At 43.0% G+C, this 18307-nt stretch overlaps 1 protein-coding gene across 1 annotated transcript in view; it reads right to left on the bottom strand.

Moving 5' to 3' along the window:
* Nucleotides 1–14120: 14120 nt before the first annotated feature.
* pdzd2 (PDZ domain containing 2) overlaps nt 14121–18307 on the bottom strand; it is a 58746-nt gene continuing 54559 nt past the window's right edge. Inside the window, exons 24-25 of the mRNA XM_069687384.1 lie at nt 18098–18220; nt 14121–14591 (exon numbers count right to left, since the gene is read on the bottom strand). Of these exons, the coding sequence (XP_069543485.1) occupies nt 14398–14591; nt 18098–18220 (317 nt within the window). The 3' untranslated portion in view covers nt 14121–14397. The remainder of the gene's footprint in view (nt 14592–18097; nt 18221–18307) is intronic.

The raw sequence follows: 18307 nt of genomic DNA on the forward strand, positions 1-18307 counted from the left end.
TATTTCCCTCTCTCCCTTTTCAATACCTCACCCATAGTAAGCCTCACTGTGCTCCCCCCCGCAGTTACAACACTTTGGTTGCTCATGTCTGCACTGTTGTACTCGTGGTCTTCTCCACCCCTTGAACACCTCCTTCTGCCTTTGCATGCTTCAGCTGTGTGTCTGAACCTTTGGCAGTTGTAACACCTTGTAGGTTTTGGGATGAACTCCTGAACAGTAACTCAGGTAACATAAAGAGACTTTCTTTGGTCGTTCTTCCTCCTCAAAATCCAGCACAACGTAATCACTGTCTCTCCTCATCCCCTCTCGAGTTACCAGCAGCCTTCGGGCTCCTTTCAAAGTTCCTCTTTTAAGGTTAGCTTTAATTTCCTCCATCGTGACCCCAACCCCCAAATTGCTCCTTACTCCACTTACTTTCTCTTTGGATACTGTTTGTGCTCACTACTTTAAACCGCCCTATTTCTTTAATCCTGTCCGCTCGCTCTCTTTGCTCTTCATTTCTACATACAATCAACAAATTTCCGTCCTTCAAAACTTTCGCCATGAGAATATCTCCAATCTGATTTTTTAATACCGTGGTTAGCTTCACCGGGCTCATGGAGGAAACCCCTCTCTCTCCTCCAAACCTCAGAATCATTTTAAACTCCGACCCGTCTGGACCCTCTGGTCCTCCAGTACACCTGATTTTCTTCGTGCTAGTCACAACAAAATTACCACCTCTTTTTTCCCTCTTTCTCTCAATACCTCGGCTAATCTCCATGCTATCTCCATCAAATCAGAGTCTCCCCACTCTGGTCCATTCACAACACAGCTGTGCCGACCTGCCATGATTTTCTTCAGATCACTGTTTTCCCCATTTTGGAAACTTCTCTTTTTTGACCTCCACCTGACAGATGTGCCTTTATGGCAGAATCATCTGTCAGGTTCCTCCGACTGTTTTGTTGTATAGTTTTCACTAGTGATGTTACGAGATGTGCCGACGCTTCGAAGCGTGTGTCGAGTAATGGAGGGGGCGTTTCCTCGAAGCGCGTGTCGAGGCTTGCTTCATTTAGGGGAGGAGCCAAAAATGATGACGTCCGAAGCCTCGCTGCCGGCTGTACCACGTGACTGCTTCGGGAAGTGGTTCAGATTTTGCCGGGAGGTTTGACGGCAATATAAACCCCTCAGGCTCCATTCAAAATGTGGGTTGTTGGTGGAGAGTTGAGGTCAGTTGAGAGTTTGGATAGTTTGGAGAGTTTAGAGAGAGAGAGATAGTTTGGAGAAGTTAGAGAGAGAGATAGTTTGGAGATGTAGGAGAGTGAGGAGAGAAGGAGGTGATAAGATGGAGCCAGCTAGGAAGAGGAGGATTTCCCCTGTGTGGGAACACTTTGATTTGATAACTCCTAATAAGGTAAGCTAAATCTAACTCTATTTCAGACACATTAGGTTTGCTTATCAAGAACTGTATTTTTCACAGTTTCTTATTTTATTCAAAGGTGAGGTGTTTATTCTGCTCCAAGGAGTTGGGGTACAATAACAACACCTCATCCATGCTGAGGCGTTACCGTGCCTTGCATGAGAATAAGGAGGAAACTGGAGCTTCACCCAGCCAAGGTAAGTCATTACAATATTACAAATGCACCATCACAATTTTTCCCTGTTCACTTTTGTTTATTGTGCAAATAAAGACAGGTAACAGACACTGTATTTATTCTCTTTTAACCAGCCACCAGAAAACAAGAGCTGGATGAAGCCCTCGTCTCCATGATAGTGAAGGACACACAGCCCTTCAGTATTGTGGATGATGTTGGATTCAGGGCATTTGTGTCCAAACTGGATCCTAATTATGTCCTCCCTACAAGGCAGGTATGTATGGGTGCATGCATGAAACAAATGAGTACTTTATTGTGTCTCACAGTTCAGCACTATATATTTTTTCCTTTAGGCTCTGAAGGCCATGGTGGAGGCCAAGTATGAGTCAGCTAAGGAGAAGGAGAAGGCTAAAGTGGAAAAGGTGGCTGCTGTTAGCCTTACTTCTGACATGTGGACATCCACAAAACCAAAAACTGTTGAGAAACTCTTATTTCTGAATAAAAATGAATAAAATGTCCCCTGTCCTGTACATCATTGTCCAAGTTACACAAGCATATTCAGTCCCCTCTTCCTAGTTCCACAAGCACTTCCACTGTCCTCTGCCTGCTTAAGCCCATGCCATTTTGCTAAAGTGACAGAAAAACATTTTTACACAACCTGCCATATCATATGATACTACCATTTTGGGAAAATTTACACACACAGAATACATTCAAAAAATATTTTATTATGCACATGTGATAATTTATGGACAGAAATTATTTGGTCATACATTTTTGTAATTCATAGTCATTCCCAACAGCCATAACAGATACAAACATTCAATGTATCACATTATGTGGTTCAGATACAGCTGCCTGTGATTATACACTTGGCCAGTAGGTGGTTTCGTGTGCACATGAAGCTTCGAGAAATGAACCCTTTCTCGAACCAATTGGCTGAAGTGGTTCGATGCCTCACGAGGCTTCATCTCACCATCACTAGTTTTCACCATCCAACTTCTCCGATCATTCACCGCCAGTGGCTCCGCGTCCCTCACCTGGTCTTCGGTCTCGGTCAAGCTCAGTCTCTGACATGTCAACTGTGGGACCTTATATAGACGGTGTGTGCCTTTCCAAATCATGTCCAATCAACTGAATTTACCAGGTGGACTCCAATCAAGTTGTAGAAACATCTCAAGGATGATCAGTGGAAACAGGATGCACCTGAGCTCAATTTGGAGTGTAAAGGCTGTGAATACTTATGTACGTGATTTTTTTCATTTTATTATTTGCTTCTTGTTGATAAAGGGCTTTTTTCTAGCTTTGCAGGACTTCAGCCGCCCCTAAGAGCCTGTTTCTAACCGTCCTCACCATCCTCTTCACCCCAGCTACCATTTGCCGTTCTTTTTGGAGGTCACTTGATGTCATCCTACGGTTGTTGAGTGACATTGGAATGAGTTGGAGGTCATCCCGCTGAGTGGAGAGTCATTTTGGTCCTCTGCTGGTCTGTAGCTTTGTTGTCCCTAATGTCTGTAGCTTTGTTGTCCCTAATGTCTGTTGCTTGACCTCGTTCTTATGAACCGTCGTCTTTGACATTTGAAGGATGGAAGCAGCCTGACGCTCACTGTATTCCTCTGCCAGTAAAACCAGAGTTGAACTCTTCTTTTCTCACTCAAAACTTTTCTTTTGAAATCTTTTGGACAATAGTCACTTTTTTTTTTTTTTAATTCCAATTACATTAGAAGGTTCTAGTAGCACTGTTCCTGCCATCCAGCTGGTCCTATTGTAAGAGGATAGTGATGACTACAGCACTGGTTTTATACTTTTCTTCATTAAATAAGATTTGGTTCAGGTGATCACCTGATCAGTACCTCATTAAGTAGAATCAGGTGAGTCTATATTGGAATTCAACAGACTGGAATGGAACAGGGATCCATACAAGTGGAGATGCTGATTTAAAAAACATTTGGAGTGGTCTCTTAATTTTTTTCCAGAGCTGTATATAGGGAGATAGTGAGATAGCTAGATAGATAAATAGATAGATATTCAATTCAATTCAATTTATATAGCGCCAAATCACAACAGAGGTTATTTCATGGCACTTAACACATTAAAGATAGATAGATAGATAGATAGATAGATAGATAGATAGATAGATAGATAGATAGATAGATAGATAGATAGATAGATAGATAGATAGATAGATAGATAAAAATAAAAAAAAATTGAAAAAAATTGAAATAATAAAAATGTAACCATGTAATTCTGACTTCTGTATGAGCTAATTTTGACTTACTGTCATAAACTAAACTATCTGTAATATAAGCATACAAAAACCCAGATCCGGCTCCGAGAACCACCATTTTCTATCATTTTTTAGCACACCAACAGCAGTACAGTATTTCAATGGGGCCATCCCAGATACTCCTACAACACACGGAGACACAAACTTGTGCAATAACATTCAAATTATAGACTGACCATTCCTCCGATCCATCAAACATCCTCCTCAGACTTTGAACATCACTGTTCACCATCATTTTCATCTGGTCTCTGACCTGGTTCAGAAGAGGTTCAGGTGTTACACTGTATTCCGAGTTCTTTCTATCACCCAGTGCGAGCTCCTATAAAAAAAAAAAAAAAATTCCCCTCGGGGATTAATAAAGTATATACCTACCTACCTACCTAAACATGTTTCATCACATCTCATATCTCCAGTCATCCTGATTCGTCTCAGACAGATGAACGGTGCCTTGATGTTTCAGTTGCTGTGGAGGGAACAGACCAGCAGCTCCTTCACAACAATCAGGACTTCAGATGCTGACAAACTGATTATAATTTGACAAACTGATGATAATTTGACAAACTGATGATAATTTGACAAACTGATTATAATTTGACAAACTGATAACAATAATAATAATAATTGAGTCCACGAACTGGGATGTGCTGTGTGGACCACATGGGGAGGACATCAACAGCAGGACGGACTGTATCACAGAATACATCAGATTCTGTGAACACTCCACCGTACCATCCCGGACTGTAAAATGCTTCCCCAACAACAAGCCGTGGATCACCAGTGACCTGAAGGTGCTTCTTAATCAGAAGAAAGCAGCCTTCAGGTCTGGGGACAGGGAGGAGCTCAGGAGAGCGCAGCGCCACCTGAAGGAGAAGATGAGAGAGTGCAAGGACTCCTACAGGAGGAAGCTGGAGGCCAAACTCCAGCAGAACAACGTGAGGGAGGTGTGAACCGGTATGAAGGAGATTACTGGGTTCAAGGGGGGAGAGAGAGACAACCAGGGGGAACCTGGAGAGGAACAACCAGGGGGAACCCGGAGAGGAACAACCAGGGGGAACCTGGAGAGGAACAACCAGGGGGAACCCGGAGAGGAACAATCAGGGGGAACCTGGAGAGGAACAACCAGGGGGAACCTGGAGAGGAACAATCAGGGGGAACCTGGAGAGGAACAACCAGGGGGAACCTGGAGAGGAACAATCAGGGGGAACCTGGAGAGGAACAATGAGCTAAACTGTTTCTTCAACAGGTTTAGCTCACCACCCTCATCTGTCTCCTCCACACACCTTACACCTCCCAAACACCGCTGCTGCCTTCCCCCCTCCCCCCTCTGTTATCCCTGGTGAGCTGCATGGACACAGAGCCCTCAACTCCAAAGGGCTCTTCTACCATCGACGCCATGACACCTCCCCCCACTCTCCCCCATCTCTGTGAAGACTGGCCAGGTTAGGAGACAGCTGGAGAGGCTCCACCAGCGCAAGGCTGCCGGACCTGACGGCATCAGCCCCGTTGGTCCTGAAGACCTGACGGCATCAGCCCCGGGGTCCTGAGGACCTGCGCCGTCCAGCTGGCTGAGGTCCTGCAACACCTCTTCAACCTGAGCCTGAAGCAGGAGGACATCCCGGTGCTGTGGAAAACATCCTGCCTGGTTCCAGTCCCTAAGAAGACGACTCCATCCGGCCTCAACGACTACCGACCGGTTGCCCTCACATCTCATGTGATGAAGGTGCTGGAGAAGCTGGTCTTGGCCCACCTCAGGCCGCTGGTGAAATCTTCACTGGACCCTCTGCAATCTGCGTACCAGCCTCGTGTGGGAGTGGACGATGCCATCATCTACCTGCTGCAACGAGCTCAGTCTCACCTGGATGGAACCGGTGAATCTGTGAGAATCACTTTCTTTGATTTCTCCAGTGCATTTAACACCATCCAACCACTGCTGCTGAGTGAGAAGCTGCAGGTGGTGGGGGTGGACGCGTCCACCGTCTCCTGGATCACTGACTACCTGACAGGCAGACCACAGTTTGTCCGTCTGGGCAGTGTGCTGTCTGATACGGTGGTCAGTGGTACTGGAGCTCCTCAGGGAACTGTTCTGTCTCCTTCCTGTTCACCTTCTACACCACTGACTTCCAGAACAACTCAGAGTCAAGACATCTGCAGAAGTTCTCTGATGACTCTGCAGTGGTCAGCTGTATAAGGGATGGACGGGAGGAGGAGGCAGCGGTCGGTGTATAAGGGATGGACGGGAGGAGGAGTACAGGGCAGTAGAGGAGGACTTTGTGGAGTGGGCTGGTAGAAATCACCTCCTTCTGAACGTGGCCAAGACCAGAGAGATGGTGGTCGAATTCAGGAGAAAGACGACGGCTCCACAACCGCTGAGAGTTCTGGGAGAGGAGGTGGACATGGTTGAGGAGTACAAGTACCTGGTGTCTCCATGACAACAGACTGAACTGCAAGACCAACATCAACGCTGTCTACAAGAAGGGGATGAGTCGACTCTTTTCCTTGAGGAAACTTCGATCCTTCAATGTGTGCAGTGAGATGTTGGAGATGTTCTATCATCTGTTGTGGCCAGTGCATTGTACTTCGCTGTGGTCTGCTGGGGGAGAGCGGTAGGGGAGGGGGGCATTGGAGCCGGAGACACCAACAGACTTAACAAACTGGTTAAGTAGGCCGGCTCCATCATTGGCTGCAAACTGGACAGTCTGGAAAAGGAGGTGGAGAGGAGGACGCTGAACAAACTATTATCCATATTGGATAATCCTGACCACCCTCTCCACCTGCTGCAGGGACAGAGGAGGACATTCTCCAAAAGACTCCTCCAGCGCCGCTGTCACAAGGACAGATATAGGAGATCATTCCTGCCCACTGCAATAAGACTGTAATAACCTCTGGCAAAATCCATCACACAACAATAACACCGTTGTCTGTTTTTCTTGTTTGTTTAAATATGAAAAAAAAGAAGAAAAAAAAAACTTTGCACTATTGTTTAGTTAGTTTTAATTTAATTTAATTATTCTATTTTATTTGATTCTATTTATTGTATATACTGTGCATTTTTATATTTAATATTGTTTTACTGTTATTTTATTTCTTTCCTGTATCTATAAATGCTGCTGTAGTGAAAAAAATTTCCCCTTGGGGATTAATAAAGTATCTATCTATCTATCTACAGTGGGTACGGAAAGTATTCAGACCCCTTTAAATTTTTCACTCTTTGTTTCGTTGCAGCCATTTGCTAAAATCAAAAAAGTTCATTTTATTTCTCATTAATGTACACTCAGCACCCCATCTTGACAGAAAAAAAACAGAAATGTAGAAATTTGTGCAAATTTATTAAAAAAGAAAAACTGAAATATCACATGGTCATAAGTATTCAGACCCTTTGCTCAGTATTGAGTAGAAGCACCCTTTTGAACTAGTACAGCCATGAGTCTTCTTGGGAATGATGCAACAAGCTTTTCACACCTGGATTTGGGGATCCTCTGCCATTCTTCCTTGCAGATCCTCTCCAGTTCCGTCAGGTTGGATGGTGAACGTTGGTGGACAGCCATTTTCAGGTCTCTCCAGAGATGCTCAATTGGGTTTAGGTCAGGGCTCTGGCTGGGCCAGTCAAGAATGGTCACAGAGTTGTTCCGAAGCCACTCCTTTGTTATTTTAGCTGTGTGCTTAGGGTCATTGTCTTGTTGGAAGGTGAACCTTCGGCCCAGTCTGAGGTCCAGAGCACTCTGGAAGAGGTTTTCTTCCAGGATATCTCTGTACTTGGCCGCATTCATCTTTCCTTCAATTGCAACCAGTTGTCCTGTCCCTGCAGCTGAAAAACACCCCCATAGCATAATGCTGCCACCACCATGTTTCACTGTTGGGATTGTATTGGGCAGGTGATGAGCAGTGCCTGGTTTTCTCCACACATACTGCTTAGAATTAACGCCAAAAAGTTCAATCTTGGTCTCATCAGACCAGAGAATCTTATTTCTCATAGTCTGGGAGTCCTTCATGTGTTTTTTGGCAAACTCTATGCGGGCTTTCATATGTCTTGCACTGAGGAGAGGCTTCCGTCGGGCCACTCTGCCATAAAGCCCCGACTGGTGGAGGGCTGCAGTGATAGTTGACTTTGTGGAACTTTCTCCCATCTCCCTACTGCATCTCTGGAGCTCAGCCAGTGATCTTTGGGTTCTTCTTTACCTCTCTCACCAAGGCTCTTCTCCCACGATGGCTCAGTTTGGCTGGACGGCCAGGTCTAGGAAGAGTTCTGGTCGTCCCAAACTTCTTCCATTTAAGGATTATGGAGGCCACTGTGCTCTTAGGAACCTTGAGTGCTGCAGAAATTATTTTGTAACCTTGGCCAGATCTGTGCCTTGCCACAATTCTGTCTCTGAGCTCCTTGGACAGTTCCTTCGACCTCATGATTCTCATTTGCTCTGACATGCACTGTGAGCTATAAGGTCTTATATAGACAGGTGTGTGCCTTTCCTAATCAAGTCCAATCAGTTTAATTAAACACAGCTGGACTCCAATGACGGAGTAGAACCATCTCAAGGAGGATCAGAAGAAATGGACCGCATGAGTTAAATATGAGTGTCACAGCAAAGGGTCTGAATACTTATGACCATGTGATATTTCAGTTTTTCTTTTTTAATAAATTTGCACAAATTTCTACATTTCTGTTTTTTTCTGTCAAGATGGGGTGTTGAGTGTACATTAATGAGAAATAAAATGAACTTTTTTGATTTTAGCAAATGGCTGCAATGAAACAAAGAGTGAAACATTTAAAGGGGTCTGAATACTTTCCGTACCCACTCTATCTATCTATCTATCTATCTATCTATCTATCTATCTATCTATCTATCTATCTATCTATCTATCTATCTATCTATCTATCTATCTATCTATCTATCTATCTATCTATCTATCTATGTTGACAAACTGATTATAATGTTAAAAAAACAAATTACACTGCTCCAAAAAATAAAGGGAACACTTAAACAACTCAATGTAACTCCAATCAATCCCACTTATGTGAAATCAACCTGTCCAGTTAGGATCAACACTGATTGTGGATCAGTTTCACCTGCTGTTGTACAAATGGAACAGACAACAGGTGGAAATGAGGCAATTATCAAGACAACCCTATAAAGGAACGGTTCTGCAGGTGGTGACCACAGACTGTTTCTCTGTCCTCGTCCTTTCTGGATGATTGTTGGTCCCTTTTGCATTTTGCCAGTGTCCTCACCACTAGAGGTAGCATGAGGTGTCTCCAACCCACAGAAGTTGCTCAGGTAGTGCAGCTCATCCAGGATGGCACATCAATGCACGCTGTGGCAAGAAGGTTTGCTGTGTCTGTCAGCACAGTGTCAAGAGGACGGAGGACATACCGAGAGACGGGCCGGTCCACCAGGAGACATGGAGAGGGCCGTAGGAGGACAACAACCCGGCAGCGGGACTGCTATCTGCTCCTTTGTGCAAGGAGGAGCAGGAGGAGCGCTGCCAGAGCCCTACAAAATGACCTCCAGCAGGCCACTAATGTGCATGTTTCTGCTCAAACTGTCAGAAACAGACTCCATGAGGGCGGTACGAGGGCCCGACGTCCACAAGTGCGGTCTGTGCTTACAGCCCAACACCGTGCCGGGCGATCGGACTTTGCCAGAGAACACCAAGATCGGCAGCTTCTCTGTCGGCGCCCTGCGGTCTTCACGGATGAGAGCAGGTTCCCACTGAGCACATGTGACAGACGTGATGGAGTCTGGAGACGCCGTGGAGAACGTTCTGCTGCCTGCAACATCCTCCAGCGTGACCGGTTTGGCGGCGGGTCAGCGACGGTCTGGGGAGGCGTTTCTTCGGAGGGCAGCGCAGCCCTCCGTGTGCTAGCCAGAGGTACCCTGACTGCCATTAGGTCCCGGGATGAGATCCTCAGACCCATTGAAGACCATATGCTGGTGCAGTGGGCCCCGGGTTCTTCTGATGCAGGACAATGCTCGGCCTCATGTGGCTGGAGTGTGTCAGCAGTTCCTGCACGATGAAGGCATCGATGCTACGGACCGGCTCGCCCGTTCCCCAGACCTGAATCCAATCCAGCACATCTGGGACATCGTGTCTCGTTCCATCCGCCGACGCCACGTCCACCGCAGACTGTCCGGGAGTGGACCGATGCTTTGATCCAGGTCTGGGAGGAGATCCCTCAGGAGAACATCCGTGGTCTCATCAGGAGCATGCCCAGGCGTTGTAGGGAGTGATACAGGCACGTGGAGGACACACACACTACTGAGACTCATTTGGACTTGTCTTCAGGAATCTCCACAGAAGTTGGATCAGCCTGTGATCTGATTTTTCCACTTTTATTTTGAGTATGATTCTGAATCCAGACCTCCATGGGATAATGATTTTGATTTCCATTGATCATTCTTATGTTATTTTGTTCTAAACACATTCCACTATGTAATGAATAAAGATTTTCAATTGGAATATTTCATTCATTGAGATCTAGGATGTGTTGTTGAAGTGGTTTATTTTTTTGAGCAGTGTATAATGTTGACAAACTGATTATAATGTTGACAAACTGATAGTTTACAAACTGATAATAATGTTGAAAAACTGAATAATGTTGACAAACTGTCAAAAAACTGATTATATTGTTGAAAAACTGATAATGATGTTGATAAACTGATAATAATGTTGACAAACTGATTATGTTGACAAACTTAAAATGTAAAAAAAAAAAACCTGATTATAACATTGAAAAACAAATTTTAATGTTGACAAACTGATTATGATGTTAAAAAACAAATTATAATGTTGACACTGTTAATGTTGATGAACTTAAATGTTAGAAAAATGATTGTAACATTGAAAAAATGATTTTATTGTTGACAAACTGATAATGTTTACAAACTGATTATAATGTTGACAAACTGATAATGATGCTGAAAAACAATGTTGACAAACTGATTATAATTTTTATAAACTGATTATAATGTTGACAAACTGATTATGTCGGCGAACTTATGTTGACAAACTGATAATGATGTTGAAAAACTGATAATAATGTTGACTAACTGATTATATTGCTGAAAAACTGATCATAATGTTGACAAGCTGATTATAATGTTGACAAACTGATAATGATGTTGACAAACTGATTATATTGTTGAAAAACTGATAATGTTGAAAAGCTGATAATAATGTTTACGAACTTAAAGTTGAATATCTGATAATAATGTTGAAAAACTGATTATAATGTTGACAAACTGATAATGATGTTGACAAACTGATCACAATGTTTACAAACTGATTATGATGTGTAAAAAGTGACAATGTTGACGAACTTAAAATGTTAAAAAACTAATTATATTGTTGAAAAACTGATGTTTACAAACTGATTATGTGAAAAAAAACTGATTTATGATGTTGACAAACCGATAATGATGTTGAAAAACAAATGATAAAGTTGACAAATAGATTACAATGTTGACAAACGGATAATGTTAAAAAACTGATGTTGAAGAACTGATTATATTGTTAAAAAACTGATTATAATGTTGACAAACTGATAATGATGTTGAAAAACAAATATTGTTAAAAAAAACCTGATTATATTGTTGAAAAACTGATAATAATGTTGACAAACTGATAATGATGTTGAAAAACTGATAATGATGTTGACAAACTGATGATGTTGATAATCTGATAATGATGTTGACAAACTGATAATGATGTTGAAAAACAAATGTTGACAAACTGATTACAATGTTGACAAACGTATAATGTTGAAAAACTGATAATGTTGAAAAAATGATTATACAGTTGACAAACTGATCATGTTGAAAAACTGATTATAATGTTGACAAACTGATCATAATGTTTACAAACTGATTATGATGTTGAAAAAGTGACAATGTTGACAAACTTAAAATGTTAAAAAACTAATTATAATGTTGAAAAACTGATGTTGACAAACTGATTATAATGTTGACAAACTGATTATAATGCTGAAAAACAAATTATAACGTTGAAAAACAAATTATAATGTTAAAAAACTGATATTGAAAAACTGATATTGTTGAAAAACCGATGTTGACAAAGTGATAATGTTGACAAACTAATTATAATGTTGACAAACTAATTATAATGTTGACAAACTGATTATGTTCAAAAACCAATGCTTAAAAACTGATGAAAATGTTGACAAATGCATAATGTTCAAAAACTAATTACATTGTTGACAAACTTATTATAATGTTGAATAACTGATTATAGTTGGATTACTGATAATAATGTTGACAAACTGATTATAATGTTGACAAACTGATTATAATGTTAAAAAACTGGTTATAATGTTAAAAAGCTGATTATATTGTTGAAAAACCGATGTTGACAAACTGATTATAATGTTGACAAACTGATTATAATGTTTACAAACTGAACAGGATGGCTTTCCTCACATCAGCGCAGCTGTTTCTAGCTGCTGGTGGAAGCCCCAGGGCTGCAGTTTGTTTCTCCCCTGTCAGGAGAGGCAAGAGCCGGACCGCCCACTCTGCCGCTGGTCAGCCACACGACTCTGCCACTGCCTCGAACATGCTGAGGAAAGACTGCACATCATCTGCTGGACTCATTTTGTGTAGGTGCACCGCTGCCAACGTTGAAGAGGCCCGCGGCAGCAGGGCTGCAGCCGATCGCGCAGCGAGCTGCTCGAGCGCCTCAGCCTGCCTCTCTGCTTGGACCTGAAGCGCCGCCAGGAACTCCCTGTTGGCCTCGGCGTGGTCCTGCTGCATAGCCGCGATCTCCCCAGAGTCTGCCCCAGGGTGATGACTGCCATGTTTGTTTGTTGTCCGTGTGTCTTCGTGCCGGGCCCCACATTGGGTGCCAGTGACAGACATGTTGCCCTCACCATGGGTTCTTCCGGTCCAAACGAACAACAATAAGCCCAGTACAGTTGGTAGCCGTGTTTATTCAGCATAAACAATGTTCTCAGTCACTTGTGGGCTCCTGCTGGGCATTTGAGCGTACGCCACAACAGGAGTGCGAGCACCTCTGGTGACCTGCTAGTGCTTTTATATGGAGAGACAAATCAGTAATTGCCTGCAGCTGTGCTAATGAAGCCTCTTCCAGGCACAGTTCCCTGAACCACTCCCCCAATCAGTCCCTCCTGCAGCTGAGCCAAACCACACCCCGCCACAGGAAAAAAACAATGTGCTGTAAATTTGGAAACATTACTCATTAAAAATATCGATAAATATTAGGATGTGATTGCTGAGAACCATTGGAGTTTTAAAACATTAAAAACAGATTGATAGCAATAAACATCAGCATTACACTCTTTACATAAGTTAATGTTGGTCTAAAATATATCAAATAAGGCGGTAACTCGGGCATTTCACACTAATTCTCAAATAGTAAAATGTTTTACTTTCTACACAAATTGTCACTGAGTTTATAACGTCCAGAAACCATCTGCTTTCTCCATCGGATGGGGCAGCTGTGGATCAGTTGGAAAATCAGGTTGCCCCGCAAATAATGGCAGTTCCATCCCCGGCTGCTCCTGTTCACCTGCGGAAGAGTCCTTGAGCAAAACACTGAGCACCTTCCATGGCAGCTCAATTAATGTGGAAGGGAACCAGTGTATGTAAGTGCAGAACATTTTACATGGATCACATGACCATCAAGCAGCTCTCTCTCCACAGCAATACATATCAGTATCATTAACTTGGTGTCTTCTCTCCTGTAGTTTGTGCTCTTTCCTCTCTGTCCGTCTCCTTGATCCTTTCAGCAGGGATCTCATGAGCTGCATCTTTCTCTCACTCCAATTGGTCAGATGGCTGCCCACCTGTGAGCTTTGTTGTCCAATGCTTTTCTTTTCTTGACCTTATTATGTAAAGTAGCCTGAGATGACTTGTGTTGAGTTGAACAAAAGTTCATCCAAATGTCACATTTTAGGAATTTCCTAGTCGTTTGAACGTGCTTTAAATGGGCAACTCAGGTTTCCCAAATTACATATTGATTTGAAAAACTATGTGGAAGTCCACTGACAGAAAACTCTTCCAAATGACATTTAATTTCCTATCAGACACTTAAATGTTTGAACCATTTCCATATCACTGGAGTTATTTAGCTTTCTTTCATCTAATTTTGCCGTTGTCAGCTTCAGATGACATTATTTGTGTTTGACTTGTAAAATTGACATCGTACATCACAGTTGTTTGAAAGACAGCAGAACAATCACTTCACTGACCTTTGTTAGTCGGAATGTTATAACCACAACTAGCCAAACATCTTTTACAAACTGACTTTATTTAATAAAAAGAAACTTTTTTACTTAGTGTTCAAAAGAAAATTGATTGTAAACAAACTGCACTTCCCCTCTGAAATAAATCATAATTTAGCATTGTCCACCACGATAGCTGGTTGTCCTCACAATTAGACCACTTCAACACAAACATGTAACAATATAAAGCAGAAAATCTCAAAGTCCATCGATGAAAATTTGTCAACGCTTGTCCTCGTTTGCTGCTCATTCATGTCCTGTTTTGAAGGGCACTTTCACAGTGGAGCTTCTCAGGAGGTTTGTATTTCCTGGTTATTTACAGTCAGGTTACTCAGTTTGCGTATAAGGAGGTGGTTGTGGCCCTCATTTGTGGCTTTGATAATTCTCCAGGCGTCATGGTGCATGAGGCCATCCAAAGAACAGCCGTTGATAGACAGGACTTCATCACCGACTCTGATAAGCCCAGACAGCTCTGCAGCACCTCCTGTTGGAGTGGAGTACAGTAATTCAATCTTAATGACACAAAATCTCATTTTAGTTTCTCAAAATGTCCTTTCAGAATGATAGTGATATTTCTAAGACCACTGCTTTAAAAGTGAGCTAAAGATTATGGATTAAAGCGAGGGTTGACCTTGTCTAGTGAGTGCTTTCTGGCTTCTGTTTCACTATTACCAAGCCTGGATCAGGATGGTGTGCTTAGGTCAACCTGGGTAGAATTAATTAATTTTGATAAATGGCTCTTCAAAAGACCAGGAGTTCGATCACAGATTTACTGATGCTGATATCTATATACATGAAGGAAATCATTATTTGATCCCTTGTTGATTTTGTAAGTTTGCCCACTGACAAAGAAATGAACGGTCTATCATTTTAATGGAGGTTTATTTTAACAGAGACAATATATCAAAAAGAAATCCAGAAATTCACATCATATAAAAGTTATAAATTTATTTGCAGTTGATTGTGTGAAATAAGTATTTGATCCCGTAGCAACCAGCAAGAATTCTGGGTCCCAAAGACCGGTTAGATTCGTCGAAAGTACTCCGAATCTCAACTCGTCACCTGTATAAAAGACACCTGTCTCAACTCGTTACCCGTATAAAAGACACCCGTCTCAACTCGTTACCCGTATAAAAGACACCTGTCTCAACTCGTCACCTGTATAAAAGACACCCGTCTCAACTCCTTACCTGTATAAAAGACACCCGTCTCAACTGGTTACCCGTATAAAAGACACCCGTCTCAACTGGTTACCTGTATAAAAGACACCCGTCTCAACTCGTTACCCGTATAAAAGACACCCGTCTCAACTGGTCACCTGTATAAAAGACACCCGTCTCAACTGGTTACCCGTATAAAAGACACCCGTCTCAACTGGTCACATGTATAAAAGACACCCGTCTCAACTGGTCACCTGTATAAAAGACACCCGTCTCAACTGGTCACCCGTATAAAAGACACCCGTCTCAACTGGTCACCCGTATAAAAGACACCCGTCTCAGCTCGTTACCTGTATAAAAGACACCCGTCTCAACTCGTCACCTGTATAAAAGACACCCGTCTCAACTGGTCACCTGTATAAAAGACACCCGTCTCAACTCGTTACCTGTATAAAAGACACCCGTCTCAACTGGTCACCTGTATAAAAGACACCCGTCTCAACTGGTCACTTGTATAAAAGACACCCGTCTCAACTCGTCACCTGTATAAAAGACACCCGTCTCAACTCATTACCTGTACAGAAGACGCCCGTCTCAACTCGTCACCTGTATAAAAGACACCCGTCTCAACTCGTCACGTGTATAAAAGACACCCGTCTTAACTCCTTAACTGTATAAAAGACACCTGTACACAGAATCAATCAATCAGATTCCAACCTGTCCACCATGGAGACCAAAGGGCTGTCTCAGGACGTCAGGGACAGATCATAGCCATGCACGAGGTTGGAATGGACTACAAGACCATTGGCCAGAAGCTCAGTGAGAAGGAGACAACTGTTGGTGAGATTATTGGGAAATGGAAAAAACACTAAATGACATGGATCTCCTCGGTCTGGATCTCCTCAGTCTGGACCTCCTCGGTCTGGATTTCCTTGGCCTGGATCTCCTCGGTCTGGATCTCCTCGGTCTGGATCTCCTCGGTCTGGGGCTCCATGGAGATCTGGTCTGGTGGGATATCGATGATCATGAGGAAGGTGAGGGATCAGCCCAGAACTACACGGAGGAACTTGTTCATGGTCTCCAGACAGCTGGGACCACAGTCACCATGGAAACCATCGGTAACACACGACGCCGTCATGGATTAAAATCCTGCAGCGCTGTGAGGTCCCCCGGCTGAAAAAGACACATGGACAGACCCGTCTGAAGTTTACCAACGAACACCTGAAGGATTCAGAGAAGACTTGGAAGAGGTGACGTGGTCAGAGGAGACCAACATCCAGCTCTTTGACATCAACTGGACTCGCCGTGTTTGGAGGAAGAGAAACGCTGACTAGAACCCGAGAACACCGTCCCACCGTCCCCACTGTCCCACCGTCCAACATGGAGATGGATACATTCTGCTTTGGGGGTGTCTCTCTGCTGAGGGGACAGGACGACTTCACCGCATCGAGGGGAGGACGGACGGGGCCGCATACCGGGACATCTTGGGGGACGACCTCCTTCCCTCAGCCGGGACACTGAAGACGGGTCGTGGACCACAGTGACCCAAAACATACGGCGAGGCAACAAAGGAGTGGCTCAAGAAGAAGCACATGAAGGTCACGGAGAGGTCGAGCTGGTCTCCGGACCTTCATCCCAGAGAACATCTGAGGAGGGAGCTGAAGCTTCCGGTTGCCGGGCAACAGCCTGGAAACCTTCAGGATTTGGAGGATTTGCAAAGAGGAGTGAACAACATCCCTCCTGAGATGTTCAAACCTGGAGACCAACTACCAGAAACATCTGACCTCCGACCTCTGACCTCGCCAACAACGCTTTCTCCACCAAGTACTGAGTCATGTTCTGCTACAGGATCAAATACTAATTTCACACAATCAAATGCAAATCAATTTATAACTTTTATATGATGTGATTTTCTGGAGGTTTTTTTTGATATTCTGTCTCTTTGTTAAAATAAACCTCCACTACAATTATAGACCGTTCATTTCTTTGTCAGTGGGCAAACTTACAAAATCGGCAAGAGATCAAATCATTATTTCCTTCATTGTATCTGTAAATATATAGATATATAAATAATGCTGGAGAGCAAAATGTCCAAGTTCCATTAGACCATTGTATAACTGTAAGAAATTGATTCGTGATCAGAGTGACTGCTGAGGGAGTTTTTCTTCCCTCTGTTGGAGGTTTTTCTCCCTTAAAGAGGAGTTTTTCCCTCCTAGTTTATGTGGGAATTGTTGAATTTTTGAATTGTAGAATTGTTGGTTTCTCTGTATAACATTGTAAAGTCTTGCTGTAGGGACTTTAATGTGTTAAGTGCCATGAAATAACCTGTGTTGTGATTTGGCGCTTTATAAATAAAGTTGAATTGAATTGAATTGACTGAAAGGCACCATGATTAATACAGCCTGGTTGTTAGCCTGGTCTGGAGTAGGGTAGCTGCACAGAATACATGTCTGTAGTAACTTATGTGACCCTTCATTAAGCCAAGTCAAGGCTAAATTAAACCAGGATAGCTTAATCCTGTATGTAGGTTTTGTCAAACAGCCCTCAGGTTACTTATTATTCTAACTAAAGCATCCACAGTTTTCGCACCAGAGAGCAAAGAGCCAAATAATTGGATTTAACTGAATTGTTAGCAGCCAAAAGGTTCTGTGATAATTATTGCTTTTATAAGATGGCAAATTTCCAAAAATGTACAGACAAATTTTGCATTACACAGAATGACCAGGGGAGGTGCACTCCAAATCCAATGTGAATGTCCAACACACCACTATAATGTCACCTAATATGATTCTCCATGAATATTTAGCTTCCTTCGAGGAACAAAGGTCACCTTTAAAAATACGTTTGACAGTGAGAGGCCTGTCTCCGAGGCTGGAGGACTTCCCCCCCTCCAGACTGAAGCCCAAGCCAGCAGAAGTCTTGTGAAGCTCCACGTATAAAGCACCATCTGGACCTACATCCACCAATGAAAAACATTCAGCATCCACAATTACAGAGGTTACAAATGAACAAAGGACACTGATGAGAACTATGGGAGCCA

The sequence above is a fragment of the Brachyistius frenatus genome, unplaced genomic scaffold (genome assembly GCF_029030835.1).
Source record: "Brachyistius frenatus isolate BFR_SWC_R1_liver_20210118 unplaced genomic scaffold, ASM2903083v1 Contig_458, whole genome shotgun sequence".
NCBI classification, from domain to species: domain Eukaryota; kingdom Metazoa; phylum Chordata; class Actinopteri; family Embiotocidae; genus Brachyistius; species Brachyistius frenatus.